This window comes from Ranitomeya imitator, chromosome 1 (genome assembly GCF_032444005.1).
Source record: "Ranitomeya imitator isolate aRanImi1 chromosome 1, aRanImi1.pri, whole genome shotgun sequence".
In the NCBI taxonomy this organism is placed as follows: domain Eukaryota; kingdom Metazoa; phylum Chordata; class Amphibia; order Anura; family Dendrobatidae; genus Ranitomeya; species Ranitomeya imitator.
Genome location: NC_091282.1, coordinates 727,247,244 through 727,265,325, shown reverse-complemented (window position 1 = coordinate 727,265,325; position 18,082 = coordinate 727,247,244). Strand labels below are relative to the sequence as shown.

The window sequence follows — 18,082 nt, the reverse complement described above, 5'->3', positions numbered from 1 at the left end:
TGATACCCCTTACACTGTGCATTGCCTGAGGCCACAGCACCGGGTCAAGCCACCCGTGACATCCCCCTCAAGAGACAGACTCCATTGGTCCGGTGCTGGGTATCCCGGTCTCCTGGGCGTCACATATGTGATCTGCTTTTTTTCCCTACAAAATTAAACAGCTGAATGAACATCCTCCAAGGCCGGTGATTACATAATTTTTGCCAGGGGCTGTGTTCTTAGTGGTCAAAAGAGCCCTAGAGGTTCCGCAGCATGTTACAATCTAGAGGCAGCGTCCTTCTATTACAACTAGGGGGTGGTCATTCCACCAAGCCAGATTCTGCAGAATAGCCAATATTTCATCAATTTACTTGCAAATACTAATATACTTTGTTTTCCAATAGGAACCGTTTTGATCCTATATATCTATTTTTAATACATTCACCATACTAAATAAAGGAGTAATAACACTTTTTTGGAGTTGATCAAGTGTTAACTACCTTAGAAGCAAGCATTCTATGTCATATACACAGACAAGATGGCCAATGCTCGGCATAATTTGGTAGCTTGGAAGCGATCTAACAGTTGCCCTTTACAAATGCAAGAGACCTATTATTAGGCAAAGAGTTTTCTCACACGGCCAGTAGAAGCTCTCCAAGCTGGCAACTAAGATCATCCTGGAACATCACTTTATTAATGACAGTGTGGATGGGATTGAAAATAAAGTGCCGTCACACTAGCAGTATTTGGTCAGTATTTTCCATCAGTATTTGTAAGCCAAAACCAGGAGTGGAACAATCAGAGGAAAAGTATAATAGAAACATATGCACCTCTTCTGCATTTATCACCCACTCCTGGTTTTGGCTACAAATACTGATGTAAAATACTGACCAAATACTGATAGTGTGACGGCAGCCTTATTGATGGCACAAAACGTATGATAAAACCTTAGCTTGACAGTACAATGTTACAGAATGATTTGGATAATATGTCTAAATGGGGAAACACAAGGCAGATGACGTGTAATGTAGATTAATGTTGAGCAACGTTAAGCAGCAGCTAGAAAAGCAAACAAGATTTTATGGTGTGTATAAAAAAAAAAAAAAAAAAAAAAAAAGAGAAAATCCTTTGATCCCAACGTACCTTGTGTCCCCACTGTCCCAGCGCAGATCCTTGTGGTCCCCACCGCTCCCAGCGCAGATCCTTGTGGTCCCCACCACTCCCAGCACAGATCCTTGTGGTCCCCACCACAGATCCTTGTGGTCCCCACCACTCCCAGCACAGGTCCTTGTGGTCCCCACCACAGATCCTTGTGGTCCCCACAGTTCCCAGCGCAGATCCTTGTGGTCCCCACCGCTCCCAGCACAGACCCCTGATCCCCGCCCTCCTCAGTGCAGATCCCTGTGGTCCTCACTGCAAACTTCATCCTAATTAGAGAATGTACCATTTACAACAACTCTGTTCCCTAACACAAGTTTTTTTTTTTTACCCATGTGCCTATAGTGCCCCCTAGCCCCTACTTCTGGAGCTTGAGTATAAGGCTGCTTTGTGGTCCAGTATCAAAAACAATTCCAAAGTACAGATATATCACATTAGTCGAAAGACCAACATACAGATTTTTCACTCATTTCACCATAAAATTTCAGCATGATGGTTAGACACTACTACTCCAAGAATCCAGGCTGGCTGCCAGTTCTATTATTCTCTGCAATCTACTGTACTTTTGCAGGCCATCTCTTATAATGCACACCACTGATGCCAGACATACCGGAAGGTAGATGTCTGGATCCACCTTCTTACCTTTCTTAAATCCCAATATTTGTTCCTACAGGGGTCCATCAATAAGGATGGGTAGGTACATAAGTGTCCATACATACCTGACCAATTTAGCCATAGTGTGCCTGACACCTGGAGACCAACTTTCTAACCTTCAAACTACACATGGACTAGTTGTTTTATGATGCTATCATTTTTAATAAATCCCATATCCCCTTCAGCAATTTAATTTTGGCCCCCTTCTAAGACCATTAAAAGAAAAACATTATTAACAAAAAAGTGTGTTTTATTTGAAGTTGAAATCAAGATGCATCTCTACTCCCAAAGTGGATTTTAAGTAAAACAGTGTACAACGTCTGTAATAAAAGGATATATATTTGATACATCATCTTTATCATAGTTGAATTTTCTGAATAAATCTGTATTGAACAAAGAAAGAAAGAAAGAAAGAAAGAAAAAAAAAAAAAAGGATAAAAAGGTACGTACACGTCTTTACTGCAGCTTCAGGAATGTAAAGAGCTAAATAGTATTTTTTTATTCCGTTTTATTTTGCTATAAAACTAAACTGTCTGTGGAGTCTTTTATCCTTTTAATTTATTATCATTATTGTCCTGTTTTAATTCAGTAGTTTAACAAGAATTAGAAAAGATGTCGCTCTGTTCAGTGTTTCAGACAAAGTAGAAAGGGTGAAGTGAAGACATAAATAAGGCTTTAATTTTGGCAAATTTTAATTACAATGCCTTCCACTAGTTTCTCAATGGAGAAATCCGTTGTTGGCTTCATCCTGTGAAGAAAAACAAACGATTTGTCAGTATTAAATCACAAAAAGATTTAAAAAAATAAAGCATTCATAAGCGACTAAAAGGAGTTTTTCGGGTTTATGGCTTCGATTTACCGTATATACTCGAGTATAAGCCGAGAATTTCAGCCCATTTTTTTAGGCTGAAATTGCCCCTCTCGGATTATACTCGAGTCATACCCAGGGGTCAGCAGGAGAGGGGGAGCAGCGGCTGTCTAATAATACTCACCTGATCCTGGCCCGATCCCTGGTTCTCCAGCAGCTTCTTCCTGTATTGAGCTGTCACATGGTACCGCTCATTACAGTAATGAATATGGACCCTACTCCACTCCCATAGGGGTGGAGCCGCATATTCATTACTGTAACGAGCGGCACCATGTGACCGTATTCATTACTGTAACGTGCGGTACCATGTGACCGCTCAATACAGGAAGAAGCTGCCGGGGAACCAGGGACACCGTGCCAGGAGCAGGTGAGTATAACGCAGTGCGCGATATTCACCTGCTCCCCGTTTCACCGCAGTCGCGTCTTCCCCGTCCTCTGCACTGACGCTCAGGTCAGAGGGAGCGATGACGTGATTAGTGTGTGCCGCCCTCTGCCTGAACAGTCAGTGCACAGGACGGGGAAGACGCAGCGGCGGCTGGAGGCGTTGGAACGGGGAGTAGATGAGTATAGCAAGTGTCGGGGGCCTGAGCGACGAGAGGTATGTGATTTTTTTTTTTATCGCAGCAACAGTATATGGGGCAAATGTTAGTATGGAGCATCTTATGGGGCAATAATCAATGTTTGTGCAGCTTTATATGGGGCAAATATCTACATGGAGCATTTTATAGGGCTATAATCAATGTTTGTGCAGCTTTATATGGGGTAAATGTCTATATGGAGCATCTAATGGGGCATAATCAACATTTGTGCAGCATCATATGGGGCAAATGTCTGTATGGAGCATCTTATGGGGCTATAATCCGCATTTGTGCAGCATTATATGGGGCATATTTTAATATGGAGCATATTATGGGGCCCATCAGAACTGTATGGAGCATTATATGGGGCTCCTGATTCAATATGGATATTCAAAAACACAACCTACTGATGTCTCAATTAATTTTACTTTTATTGGTATCTATTTTTACTTTTGACATTTACCGGTAGCTGCTGCATTTCCCACCCTAGGTTTATACTGGAGTCATTGAGTTTTCCCAGTTTTTTGTGGCAAAATTAGGGGTCTCGGCTTATACTCAAGTATATACGGTATTTATTATCCACTCAAACCAGAAAACTCTACGGTCACAATTCATCACTAGATCTTTTTATTTTCCTGGAGTAAAATTAGTTAGAATAGTGAGATATAGGTTTGCTGCTTATTCTTTATTTAATTTGCACCTTTTTTTTGTTAATTTTACTTGGTTTCAACTTTTGGCATTTGTAGTCATTTTTCCTATCCAGATGTTTTAACTTCTAAATCATTTGCGACTTTGAAACATTTTTTGGCACAATTCTGCTTCGATATTCTAAGTGGAGTCTAAGAACGGTCTCATTTTATTTTGCGCAGTTCATGATTATCTTGTGACATTTTAAATATTGTGTACATTTGTTTTAACTAAAAAGCAGAAAGTAAAAAAATGTCATTTAAGTAAAAAAATGGATAAGGGTTATTAGAAATGAATTGCAAAGCGCTGCGGAATATGTTGGCCCTATATAAAGATTATTTAAAAAAAAGAAACGCATCTTTGATTTTGTGCAAAGATCAACAACCAGCGTGCACCATTTTGAAAAATTTGGAGTCAAAACAGCAAAGAACACCACAACACAAAAAAGAAAAAAATAGTCACTTAAGCAGAATTCATGAATTGGATACTATGTCTTGTACAAATGTCCTGCCCTTAGTAAACAATGAGTATGTTAAAAATATGTCAGTCTGGTCTACTGGAATTCATCTGGGTCCCAGGGGCCACATGTAACCAACAATGCTGAACCATTTGTCTACATACACATGCTTGTCTGCATCTAGTAACTACATTCTGTATTTTCCATGTAGAAGGAAAGGGAAACCATTAATGGTGCACTTTATGGGCATCTCTGCAAAACCGAAATGTAGGGGTTATCCAGACTCCTTTGTGGTACTCAAGAAGGGAGAAAATAAGGTGCTGAGGTTGACACGGATTGTAGCTTATGGGAGTAGTCGGCTGTTTTGGCAAATCATATTACCAACAATAGAGATTAAAATAAAATCTGAAATACCGACGTCCGAGAAGGAAACCGAAAATCTTGTGACAGATGGGAAATTTTGACTCCCTTAAAAAGGTTTATTGTGGCCCTTGGGATTGGTTCACTTTCTCCAGTGTGGTCCTAGAACCAGAAAAGACTGCACATTCCCAGTCTATAGGCCCAATATAACATTGTGATCTTTGGGAATTAGGTCGGATCCAATCTGAGCATGGAGTACAGTCGACCAATACAGTCATGCCGTACTAGGGCTCCCTCAATTCAGCTTTCCCTGAGATTCTTATTTTGTAAATATTAGAAAAGTTTTTTTCATGTTTTTTGTTCTTTTGCCCCCCAATCACAGGGCTATAGGACGTGCTTGGTACAGTAACTTTGCCCATTTCCTTGAGTGCCCGAGTTACCTATTATCTGAACGTTTTCTTGTCCCTTTGTGAGCTGCTGGTTTACTGCCTGAAGACACTGCTGTAGTTGCGTCACTGTCTGACTTAAACTGGAGGAGATTTTCTCTTTCTTCTGCTGTTCACCCTGGAGAAAAAACACATGTTAAGCTCACATGTACCAGTACTGTATATACCGTATATACTCTAGTATAAGCCAAGAATTTCAGCCCATTTTTTAGGCTGAAATTGCCCCTCTCGGCTTATACTCGAGTCATACCCAGGGGTCGGCAGAGGAGGGGGAGCGGCAGCTGTCTAATCAAACTCACCTGCTCCTGGCGCGGTCCCTGGTTCTCTGGGCGCTGACAGCTTCCTCCTGTATTGAGCTGTCACATGGTACTGCTCATTACAGTAATGAATATGGACCCGACTCCACTCCCATAAGGGTGGAGCCGCATATTCATTACTGTAAAGAGCGGTACCATGTGACCGATCAATACAGTAAGAAGCTGTCAGCGCCGGGGTACCAGGGACCTGCAGGGATCGCGCCAGGAGCAGGTGAGTATAACAGGGGCAGTGAGCGATATTCACCTGTCCCACGCTCCACTGTCGGCGTCGCTCCATCTTCCACGACGCTCAGGTTAGAGGGTGCGATGACACGATTAGTGTGCGCACCGCCCTCTGCCTGAACAGTCAGGGCAGAGGACGCGGAAGACACAGCGGCGCTGACGGTGGAACGGGAAAGGTGAGTATAGCAAGTGACGGGGGCCTGAGCGACGAGAGGAGAGTATGTGATTTTTTTTTTAAATCTCAGCAACAGTATATGGGGCAAATATCTCTATGGAACATCTTATGGGGCCATGTGCAGCGTTATATGGGGCAAATATCTCTATGGAGCATCTTATGGGGCCATGTACAGCGTTATATTGGGCAAATATTTCTATGGAGCATCTTATGGGGCCATAATCAGCATTTGTGAAGCACTATATGGGGCAAATGTCTCTATGGAGCATCTTATGGGGCCATAATCAGCATTTGTGCAGCGGGGGCATATTTTAATATGGAGCATTATATGGGGCCCATCATGAACTGTATGGAGCATTATATGGGGCTCCTGATTCAATATGGATATTCAAAAACACAACCTACTGATGTCTCAACTTTACTTTCATTGGTACCTATTTTTATTTTTGAAATTTACCGGTAGCTGCTGCATTTTCCATCCTAGGCTTATAAATCGAGTCATTAAGTTTTCCCAGTTTTTTGTGGCAAAATTAGGGGTCTCGGCTTATACTCCAGTATATATGGTATATGATATTTCCTTCCTCCAGCCTGATCTGCCACTTTTTTACACCCACTTACCATTTCTGGACAGATATCGCTATTCTCTATGACATTAGAGTCACCAGTGCCTTTTAGTATTTCTAGCTGAATAAAATCTAGAGATTTCTGAGCCTGGAGAAATAAAAACAAAACAAACAAAAAAAAAACAAAACACTACGTCAACAAAAATAAAATGCAGAAAAATCTATCCACATTGAAACATACAATAAAAAATAAATTTAAAATGTGTATTAAGTGGAGTCTTCCCAGCCCAATATACCACAAATACCCAGATACTTTTCATGTGCAATGATGCTGCCTACCTCGTGCAAATCACTTGCCACTTTCTGCCTTTCGCTCTGTTCCCCTTCCAATTTCTGCAATGTTTCATTCAGTTGACTCTTCAGCTATTGATGGTGGAAGTAAAAAAGAGAATTAAAATATCAGAAACTGGAAAAAGGAACAAGAATAGTGCTGAGCGAGTATACTCGTTGCTCGGGCTTTCCCGAGCATGCTCAGGTGGTCTCTGAGTATTTGTGACTGCTCGGAGATTTAGTTTTCGTTGCTGCAGCTGCATGATTTATGGCTGCTAGCCAGCCTGAATACATGTGAGGATTGCCTGTTAGGGAATTCTCAAATGTATTCAGTCCAGCAGTTGTAAATCATGCAGCTGAGGCGACGAAAACTAAATCTCCGAGCACTAACAAATACTCAGAGTACCCGAACGTGCTCGGGGACAACCTGAGCAACGAGTATACTTGCTCATCACTAAACAAGAACCATGAGGATAAAAAGAACAATGGAGTAGGATTCATGTCACACAGTGCAGACCCGGACCGCTGAGTAGTCGCTGGCAGACAGAAAGCAATGCTGCAATTATAGAGACCCTCCAAATAATCAGCACACAATAAGCCAAGGCATTAACTTAATAGATTAAAAAGGGGCTACTCCCATCTTATACATTTGCCTTATCCACAACATATGCCATAAATACATAGTTGATACAAGTCCCACAAAAAGGATCTTCATCTATGTTGAGAACGGTGCCCTGATGCCCGCTGCGAGTCACGACTATGGAAATTCCAACCACTTATCCGCAGACAGCAGAGCACAACAGTGCCCTATTCTGCAGATAAATGGAGCGACCAGAAAATGGAAAGCTACAGCAATGTAGAAAACTTTTTTTTTGCCTGGCAGGTTTCTAAAAATGACTGATGTAAACCAGGACACTGCTCCTATAAATGAGATGTAGCAGTGGGTTGATGCATTCCTAGTGCTCAGCAGCCACCTTGTAGAGCAAAACCAGCAGAATGCATGCAGCGCAGAGTATGGAGCTGTTTAATAATGCAGAAAGGCAAAAAAAAGAAGAGCCTGAAAGCTTTGGCGGAGGGAGAGCTCTGCAGTACACTCGACAGGATAGGTTAGCAGACAGGTAGGAGTGGGGGGCTCGGATACACAGAAGAGAGACTGCGTCTTACCAAGGTCAGCTCTTCATTCTGCCTTATTGCCTCTGAGTATGAATCGTCAAGCTTTCTCTGCAACTCAGTCAACAGATCTTTCAGCTGAAACGAAGTTCAGAATCTTTAAAGTAGCCACGCAATCGAAGTGTCACGTGGGGTGGGGGAGTTGTGGATTTAAAGGGGGTTGTCTAAGATTACAACATAATGGCTGCATCTGCAAAGTACAAGGTGAATACTGGCTGCCCTAGCATCCATCATGGTCAGACTGGTTCTAGAGGGAGATTAAAATAGCAGAAGTGCCCACAGGAATAGCTTTTTAATATACAAAGCTGCAGTTCTTATTTATACACATCATGGGGGTTTTCCGCTTTCAGAAAACCTCTGTCCCCCGGCTGTAATTTCTTTACGCTCCCAATCAATTAGCTCAGTGGCTCCGAGACGCTCGTGACGCTGAACTCACTAATTGGCTGCAGCGCTGTCAACATGACATCAACGCGAAGACCAAATTAAACAGGCAGATACTCAGAGCTGGACCTGGGAAGGATGAGTAAATAATGGTTTCATTTTTTAAACTTTCTGTAGCCAGGGGTGTGGGTTTTTTCTAAAAACCGGAAAACTTTTAAAAAAAGAACCCATCACTTTCTGCAAAATGTCAAGCAATGGCAGGAGAACAAGATATAAAATCTTCCCTAAAAGATCTATAAAATTTCCCCAAAAAGATCTATAAAATTAGGAAAACTAAAAGAATACGATCAAATTTAATAATTATCAGGCGCATAGTTAAAAAAAGGCAGCCTTGAAGTCACCCGGCTCTCCAATGTCTCACTATTGAGCCAGTTGTGTGAAGCTTCCCGCTTCTGAACTGGAAGATTGAGGGAAGACTGGGAGTTTGCAAGAAAAAAATCACGGGCTGTGTCTCTGCTGTGGTCCTTGTATAAGAAGTATCATGAATTCCTCTGTATTATAGTACAGCAGGAGAACCAAAGAAACTGCAACAGAAGTAAAGCCAGCCATATCCTTCTCAGGGTGATTCAGGCTATTTGTCAATGTACATTATAGAAGGACTATCAGATTAACCCTTTGCAAGTAGCCATGAACTCCTCTAACTAGGCTCCATAATATACTGGGCTTCATAATATACTGGGACAACATTCTGTATTTATTTATTCATTTTACCCCCTTATATAGAGCCATTTAATTACACACAGCCTTACATACAGCAGCACTGTCCGCGATGGGGCTCACGACCCAGATTCCCCATCAGTGTATGTATCGGTATGTTTTTGGAGTGTGAGAGGAAACCAGAGAACCCGGCGGAAATCCATACAAACACGGGGAAAACATATAAACTCCTCGCAGATGTCGTCCTTGCCCCATCGCTCCAAGTCTGCAGTGCTAACCATTGAGCCACTGTGGGCAGTGCTGGGGTCCTGGTTCAAATCTCACCAAGGTCAACATCTGCAAGGAGTTTGTATGTTCTCCCCGTGTTTGTGTGGGTTTCCTCCGGATTCTCCGGTTTCCTCTCACGCTCCAAAGACATACTGATAGGGTATCTAGATTGTGAGTCCCAATGGGCACAGCGACGATCATATACGTAAAGTGCTTACAATAAATCCATTCTGCATGAAGTTTAAGTTCAGATTTCTAACGAGAGGAGGAAAATTTTCACTCCATTTTCATTTGCTGATTCGCAGCCGGTCAGGCTCCATTGAGGATTTAATTTCATCATGTTTGTGACTTTCTTTTGGTGAATCAATTCTCATTCTATAGACCAGCGAATCTATAAGACAGCAAAAAAGGCCAGACCCTGCCCAGATCTGAGCACAATGCTCCACATTGTATTCAGAATCGACCCTGGACATTGATATATTGTTCTTCAATAATTACCTCTCGTACTTCAGACACATAAGTCGCTCTTTCGCTTTCTGCCTTTTCCAGCTCAATTTCCAAATGTTCCTTCTCTTTTAACAGCTAAAAAAAACAAAACAAAAGAACTTTTATTTTTTAGAATACAAATAAACAAAAACACAAAAGTCTCATAAAATTCCAGTTTCTTCATTCTGTAGACTTTCTTGCAATATGTCTACATCTTATTTAGGCACCAAGTCGGTGGGTGGGTGTATCCACAGAAATCAATAAGAGAGATTATGGGTATTTTGTTAAATTCTCTTGTAACAAATGCCTACAAACGTACATTTTCTGACTCCTGCTTTTCTGCTTATTCAGCTCCTGCTGCACTGAATGAATGGCTAACTTTGCCTAAATGCAAGACATAAATAAGTAAAAATCCTAAAACAGGAAGCTAAAAAGAGGATATAAATATTCTATGAAGAGTAAGTAGTGATCAATATCATACAGCCAATACAAGGGAATTTGATTCACTTTTGTATCACTTAACGGAATATTCCCATCAAATTAAGTGATGGTATATTGCTAAGATATGCCAACAGTTATGAATGATGGTTGTCCTAATGACTGGACCCCAAAGTCAACTTTAAAATTAACTAAACTGAAGTGCCCTGACCAGCAATGATAAAGAGCAAAAATCAGATTTACAGTCACATCATTCTCAGGATCGCCGTGAAGAGATAATCTCACAAATAGGTCATCACTTCATTACAGAAGACCCCTTACAGGGGATTTTTTACAATGAACTGAACACATGATATAATAATGGCTACAGAGCAGAAAACATTTGATTTATTTTTTTTTTCATTATCCTCTGTTGCACATATTGCAATCAATGTATTTGGACACTAATGAGTTCACTTTTGTTAAATCCAAATGAGTGTTTTTGGGCTGACTGGGCTCAGTTTTCACTGAGGGCGTGTACTTTTTCTCACTCTATGATACTGGCCAATCATAAACAGGCAGCACCACAGCAGAAAAATAACACAGCCCATCATAGCTTAGAACAGGTTTCTCAGTGGGTGAAATGTAAGGATACAGCTCTGATCTCCTGGTCTAACCGCCTGCATGATTAGGAAGTGCTGGGAGATTAGAGCTCAGATGACTCAAACCTTTTAGATTAGCTTCCTGTGGTGGAAGGAGCAGGACACCCGAGTTTAGTTGTGTCACATTACAAACGCTTCTCTCAGCTCTCCTCTTCTCATAGTACTGTCAGCTCTGCTGTACTGCCCCTTCCCATACACATTAGATCACAGAAACAGTTCTTGTACAGACACCTCTCCCATCAGTATGGCCAGCTTTAGAGCGTTAGGAAATGGTCACGATTAGTGATGAGCGAGTATACTCATTGCTTGGGTTTTCCCGAGCACGCTCAGGTGGTCTCCGAGTATTTGTTAGTGTTTGGAGATTTAGTTTTTGTTGTCGCAGCTAGATGATTTGCGACTACTAGACAGCTTGAACACATGTGGGGATTCCCTAGCAACCAGGCAACCCCCAAAAGTACTCAGGCTGGCTAACCGCCATATATCATCCAGCTGAGGCAAGGAAAACGAAATCTCTGAGCAGTCATAAATACTCGGAGATCACCGGAGCATGCTCGGGAAAACCCGAGCAACAAGTATATTCACTCATCACTAGTCACAAGTTAACAAGATTTTCCATGATTTTTTAATTTAGAGAGTGCAACCCAAAATATCAGAAGGAAGGGCTGTGACTAACAGGTAGCACTGCCCTAAAATCCTCCACTAGAGCAATCACTATTTCGGCTTTATTGTTGCTGCATGTTCTTTAACCCCTTAATCCCATATGACGTACTTTCCCATCGAGGTGACCTGGGACTTAATACCCAGTGACGGGATAGTACGTTATATCCAATCGGCCGCACTCACGGGGGTAGCGTGGCCGATAGCGGCCGGGTGTCAGCTGACTATCGCAGCTGACATCCGGCACTATGTGCCAGGAGCTGTCACGGACTGCCCCTGGCACATTAACCCCTGGCACACGGCGATCAAACATGATCGCAGCGTTTCGGCGGTACAAGAAGCATCGCGCAGGGAGGGGGCTCCCTGCGTGCTTCCCGGAGACCCTCGGTACAAGGCGATGGGCTCACCTTGTACCGAGCGTCTCCTCCCTGCAGGCCCCGGATCCAAAATGGCCGCGGGGCTACATCAGGGTCCTGCAGGGGGGTGGCTTACCAGCGCCTGCTCAGAGCAGGCGCTGGCAAGCCTGCAGCCCTGCATGTCAGATTGCTGATATATATAGATATATATATATACATATATATATATACACATATATATATATATATACATATATATATACACACTATATATATATATATATATATATATATATATATATATATATATATATATATACACACACTATATATATATATATATATATATATATATATATATATATATATATATATATATATATATATATATATATATAGTTCCCATAAATACATTTCTTTAAATAAAAAAAAAAAAGCATTAAAAGTACACATTTAGTATTGCCGAGTCCTCACCAATAAAACTGTCCCGCTAGTTAACCCCCTCAGTGAACGCCCCCCCCCCCAAAAAAAAAACGAGGCAATAAGCCGCCGAACAAAAAGTGGAATAACATGCGATCAAAAAGACGGACATAAATAACCATGATACCGCTGAGAACGTCATCTTGTCCCGCAAAAAACAAGCCACCATACAGCATCATCAGCGAAAAAATAATAGTTATAGTCCACAGAATAAAGCGATGCAAAAATAATTATTTTTTCTCTAAAATAGTTTTTATCGTATAAAAGCACCAAACATAAAAAAATGATATAAATGAGGTATCGCTGTAATCGTACTGACCCGAAGAATAAAACTGCTTTATCAATTTTACCAAACGTGGACACTTTCCATATAGTGGGGGAAAAAAACGGATATGCTGGCACAGAAATACTTTTGGTCTCCATCAAGTGGCTTATCTCTAGTTTGCCTTATGGACCAAGGGCTTTCCTGGCACAAACAGAACATAGAATAAAGAAATGTGAACAGATCTAAATATAAAGCAGACGTCTCATTTTGCACAAGGTATGGTATCCTTACATTCATTTCTTAATATTGCCTCATTAGAAAATGGATTATGCGAGTCAGACTATTATGACACACCTGTGTATGCTAAAAGGAAATATGGATTTAATTGCAAATCTGCAAAATGGACACCTAATATAAAGCAGGCAGCAAGCCAGGGGCATTACATCAGATAAACAAATTAAGATACATGAAATACTAGTGAAGGCTCACATGGTTCTCATTTACCGCTGGCTGCAATACAATCATTCTGGTCTCTACAAAGAAAAAATCAGCCCAAAAAGCCATAGGGCTCATTCACACTGTAAAATGTCAGCTGTGGGCCCATATTGCACCTCCCAATTTGTATTAAGTACTCAAGTTATGGATATTGGGTGCCCTGCTTTTGCCTTTTCTAATACCTTAGATCATAGTAAAAAAAAAAAAATAGAGACTGGGACAGGAAAATAGACAGTAGTGTTGCATGGTATACAGTTTCTCAGCCAGCGTTCAAGTGTCGGAGTACGGACTGGAATTTACAGACTAGAGACAGGTCTCCTATCTTATGGAGTTTGGGTCAGGAAAGAGCGGGTGGTCCGGAAATCACAGTCTGTACACAGTCATGTGAATTCAGTCTTAGGGTATAGGCACACGATGCAGATTTAGTGCAGAATTGGTGCAGAACTGCAGCAGATTTTTCTGCTGCAGAAACGCTGCAGAACTGCACTGTGATTTACAGTACAATGTAAATCAATGAGAAAAAAAAAAAGCTGTGCACATGGTGCAGAAAAATCTGCGCAGAAACGCTGCAGATTTCAAAGAAGTGCATGTCACTTCTTTTGTGCAGTTCTGCAGCGTTTCTGCTGCAGATTTTTCTGCACCATGTGCACAGCTTTTTTTTTTTCTCATTGATTTACATTGCACTGCACAGAAACTGCACAGAAACTGCATAAAAACTGCACAGAAACTGCGCAGAACCTGCATAGAAACTGCACAGAAACTGCACAGAAACTGCATAAAAACTGCACAGAAACTGCATAAAAACTGCATAGAAACTGCACAGAAACTGCATCAAATCTGCAGATGCAGATTTAGTGCAGAAAATTCTGCACCACATTTCCTACGTGTGCACATAGCCTTAGGGGTACTATGCAGAAAAATCCATCTGAATGGTGCATGATGTCGGATCTCTTCTTCTTACTCGGAGATCCATAGACTGCTGTTGCAAGTCTGCCATTCACTACAATGGCACTACATGTACATGAATGATTTACAGTCCAAATCAGAAATTTATGAGTAGAAAAAAAAAAAAGGAAATCCAAAGGGAAAAAAAAACAACTTTCGATCTCAGTTTCTCCAGACTTTGCGCTGTCCCACTGGCCACTGCGTCCATCCATCATGGTCTATAGCTGCACTCTGACTTCCTCGATACCATTCCATAGTGTGGATCAGAATTCAGTTTCTTTTCACAAGTTTATGAAATGCACATTAAGGGTCTTCTAGGCTTGTGTAGAGAAAGGAATTTTCGATCCATGGATGTTCAGACTCTTATTGGGTATATAAGTGTATTACATCGTTAATGACGCCACCATACTAACCTCCTTCAGCTCATTTTCAGATTCCTCTAGCTTCACCTTCCACCGTCCTTCCTCCTCTTCCACGCTACGCTGCAACCTTTGTAAAATTCCTTCCTGTAAGCACATATAATACAAATGAGATCTGTGTGATATAGAGCAAGAACGGCTATAACTGAAAAATAAATATTTACTGTCTCCGCTAGCACCGATTTGTACTTTTCACACTCCAGCTGCAACAACGTATGGATTTCTTCCCCTTCCTTCAACTTCTGCTCCAGTGCCTATTAAATAAGAAATTATTTCTGGGTCATTAGAATGGATATACAGGGAATAGATGAGCAGTCTGCCTTAGTGCATAGAAACAATTTCCAAAGTCAGATTAATATTGCCCTTAAAAGAAAGCATCAACACAGAATGGCTGTTCAAACCAAGTGCAGGTGCACCTTGCCCCCTTGGCGTGAATGAGCATTTCAGTGCATCTATTTTTTGCTTTTCTCACCTGTGATTGACAGCTCGGACTTTACAGAAAGCAGAAGAGAGCAGAAAGATTAAAAACAAGTAGATGGGAAGGTGCACGAAAATGCTCCAGCATGCCTAGGGTGCACGGAGCGCCCGCGCTTGGTTTTAAAACGTCATTCTGTGTTGTCAAACTCCCTTTAAAACAGTTTTCCCATAGAATATATACAAGAAAAGGTGAAATGTAGGATCACTGGAGGATCAGGCAGGCAAATTACTACAATGCACCACTATAGTGAGGAGCAGCATTAATGTTGCATCAGCTGTTTCCCCCCCCATTACACAGAAGTTTAATGGTATGGGTCTGACAAACCCTCAGTTCTTGTGATCTCCGTGATCCCACAGGTAGATCTCCCAGTGATTCTATATTTAATTACCACTAGTGATGAGCGAACATGCTGGGATAATGTGTTTTCTACTCATTCTTGTGTGCTAACCGAGTATTTTCGGCGTGCTCGAATATTATGTTTGAGGTCCCACAGCTGCATGTCTCGCGGCATTTCAACATCTGCAACACATGCAGGGATTACATAAACAGGCAATCTCTGATTTTGTTGCGGCTTTGGAACACCTGTAACATGCAGGTGCGAGGACTCGAACATATTTTTCGAGCACGCCGAGCATGGTCGGCACACGAGCATGGTCTGATAATACCTTATCCCATCACCAATTACCACCTATCCGAGGCCGCGGTGATGAATATATTTTGAAGGAAAAACCTCTTTAGTGAAAATCTGCAAAAAAAAAGTATCTGGCATGCAGTTCTGCATCACCCTAAATCTGAGTGTTACTTTAATGTTTCCATTCTTTGCAGAAAACATATGCAGTCTGCTCCTAATGTAACCCCCATGAAAACCAGAACTGGAAAACTCAAGAGAAAAAGCTGCTTGACCCACAAGCAGACTACGATATGTCTGAATACGACGCGGCACAGAAGGGATCAGACCATCGTAATTTCCGCACAAATGAGAATTCCAGCAGACAACCCCACACTCACTTTAACAGTCTCTCTGTCTCCATTTTCGTTCAAACACACTTTTGCTGCCTTCTCGAACTCTTGGACCCATTCATTATGCCGCTGAAGAATGAAAAAAAATAAATATATATTTTAGCACAAAATAGGCATATATACTTGGATTGAGGTTTAGTTACTAGTACATGACAATAATGGAAGCAGGGCCCGGCACGGCAGACTGGCAGGGCCCGGCACGGCAGACTGGCAGGGCCCGGCACGGCAGACTGGCAGGGCCCGGCACGGCAGACTGGCAGGGCCCGGCACGGCAGACTGGCAGGGCCCGGCACGGCAGACTGGCAGGGCCCGGCACGGCAGACTGGCAGGGCCCGGCACGGCAGACTGGCAGGGCCCGGCACGGCAGACTGGCAGGGCCCGGCACGGCAGACTGGCAGGGCCCGGCACGGCAGACTGGCAGGGCCCGGCACGGCAGACTGGCAGGGCCCGGCACGGCAGACTGGCAGGGCTCGGCACGGCCCGGCACGGCAGACTAGCAGGGCCCGGCACGGCAGACTAGCAGGACCCGGCACGGCAGACTAGCAGGACCCGGCACGGCAGACTAGCAGCAACTGGCACATGCAACCAGTACAACAACTACTTGTCTTACAGTCTATTCCTTTGCCATTGATCTGGTATTTCAAGATCTTCCGTAGATTAATATTTAATCTAATTCTTACCAAATTAGAAGAGACGGACACTTTTGGGAAGATCTTTTGCAGGATTTCCCGGATCTCATTCTCCCCAGCGTTCTGCGGTCTCTCCTATAACAAAGCAAGATGTCGCAATCAGGGTCCAAGTGTAAAAAGCCGACATTATAAGACATAAACATGGGTGAAACACACAGATGTTATGTCATAGAGGATATAAGAGGCAAACGTATGCATTAGCTAGGAAGAAACTATTATGCTTTAACATGCACATGAAACATCCTATTATCGTCCCAGACGTGAGTACATCCACTCCTGCACGACAAAGAGAAGAGCAAGCAATCACAGGCATCCCCTACTTGAAAGGTTATACCAGCAGAACTACACACAGTTACAAGAGAAAGCAGCCTATGGGTTACAGGGAAACTGGCACCACTGAAACTAGTGGCATGGATACAAGGTCCCTTATACAACAGCAAAAATGGTACCCATCTTGTAGTAATCCGATGTGCCATCACTGAGAAATCGAGCTTTGAAGCCCCATGCAAATTAGCCAGGAAATGCATTGGGGGTGTGCTGAACTCATTTTCTTGACACACCCAAAATGTATTTCCAAGTTCATTTGCATGCAACTTCAAAGCTCGATTTCTCAGAGAGGGCTCATTGGATTACGACAAGATGGATATCAATTTTACTGTCTTACAAGGCCCTGTACAACCATCCTGCTAATCCCTTATGTAACCTTCCCCATACATATATTATTGCCCATGTCGGTAGGGTAAAGAAAGAGATCATCTGGTCAAATACTACAGTAAAACACCACAAGGATCCTGGAAGACCTGCCCTATATTTCAGGATCCCAGAAAAATTGGTAACCTGTATACAAATCTTAAAGCACAGACACAAAATGAACAAACCCTGCATGCAATACCAGGATAAATACACATGCAGAAAAAGGATAAGATTAACCCCCAGGTATGGACAGCTACACAATAACCTAATTAAATATACAGGGGATATGAACAATCTACACCACCCTGTTAAAATGCCAGATTGTAGTCAATATTTATTTTTTTTAACATATTTTTCCACTTTTAATGTCCCCAATAATCTGTACAAATCCACTGAAAAATAAACAAACCTTTTCGGATGGAGAAAGAAATAAATTTAAAACTAAAATAATGTGGTTCAATAAAGATGTACACAATTAAATAATTGTTGAAATATTCTTGGGATTTATGACAGTGTTCAGGCTATTTGGGTCGGAGTCTATAAGCATGGCACATCTAGAACTGGCAAACTTTGCCCACTTATCCTAGCAGTAGCTCCAAATCTGCCAGATTGAAAGGGCATCTCCTCTCTACAGCGCCCTCTTCAGGTCACCCATAAATTTACAGTTGGATTCAGGTCTGGGCTCTGGCTG

The 18,082-nt window shown here is 42.2% G+C and overlaps 1 protein-coding gene across 20 annotated transcripts in view; it reads right to left on the bottom strand.

The window, feature by feature from the left end:
• Nucleotides 1-2,020: 2,020 nt before the first annotated feature.
• The window catches only part of KTN1 (kinectin 1), a 197,824-nt gene continuing 181,762 nt past the window's right edge, over nucleotides 2,021-18,082 (bottom strand). For 15 of the 20 annotated variants that reach the window (XM_069732747.1, XM_069732828.1, XM_069732861.1 and 12 more), the window contains 10 exons: nucleotides 16,690-16,773; nucleotides 15,998-16,078; nucleotides 14,676-14,765; nucleotides 14,506-14,598; nucleotides 9,828-9,911; nucleotides 7,959-8,042; nucleotides 6,804-6,887; nucleotides 6,520-6,612; nucleotides 5,182-5,305; nucleotides 2,021-2,539 (listed from right to left, as the gene is read on the bottom strand). In XM_069732747.1, the coding sequence (XP_069588848.1) occupies nucleotides 2,535-2,539; nucleotides 5,182-5,305; nucleotides 6,520-6,612; nucleotides 6,804-6,887; nucleotides 7,959-8,042; nucleotides 9,828-9,911; nucleotides 14,506-14,598; nucleotides 14,676-14,765; nucleotides 15,998-16,078; nucleotides 16,690-16,773 (822 nt within the window). In that variant the 3' untranslated portion in view covers nucleotides 2,021-2,534. The remainder of the gene's footprint in view (nucleotides 2,540-5,181; nucleotides 5,306-6,519; nucleotides 6,613-6,803; nucleotides 6,888-7,958; nucleotides 8,043-9,827; nucleotides 9,912-14,505; nucleotides 14,599-14,675; nucleotides 14,766-15,997; nucleotides 16,079-16,689; nucleotides 16,774-18,082) is intronic. The other 5 variants (XM_069732819.1, XM_069732887.1, XM_069732895.1 and 2 more) reach the window with 1 other exon arrangement.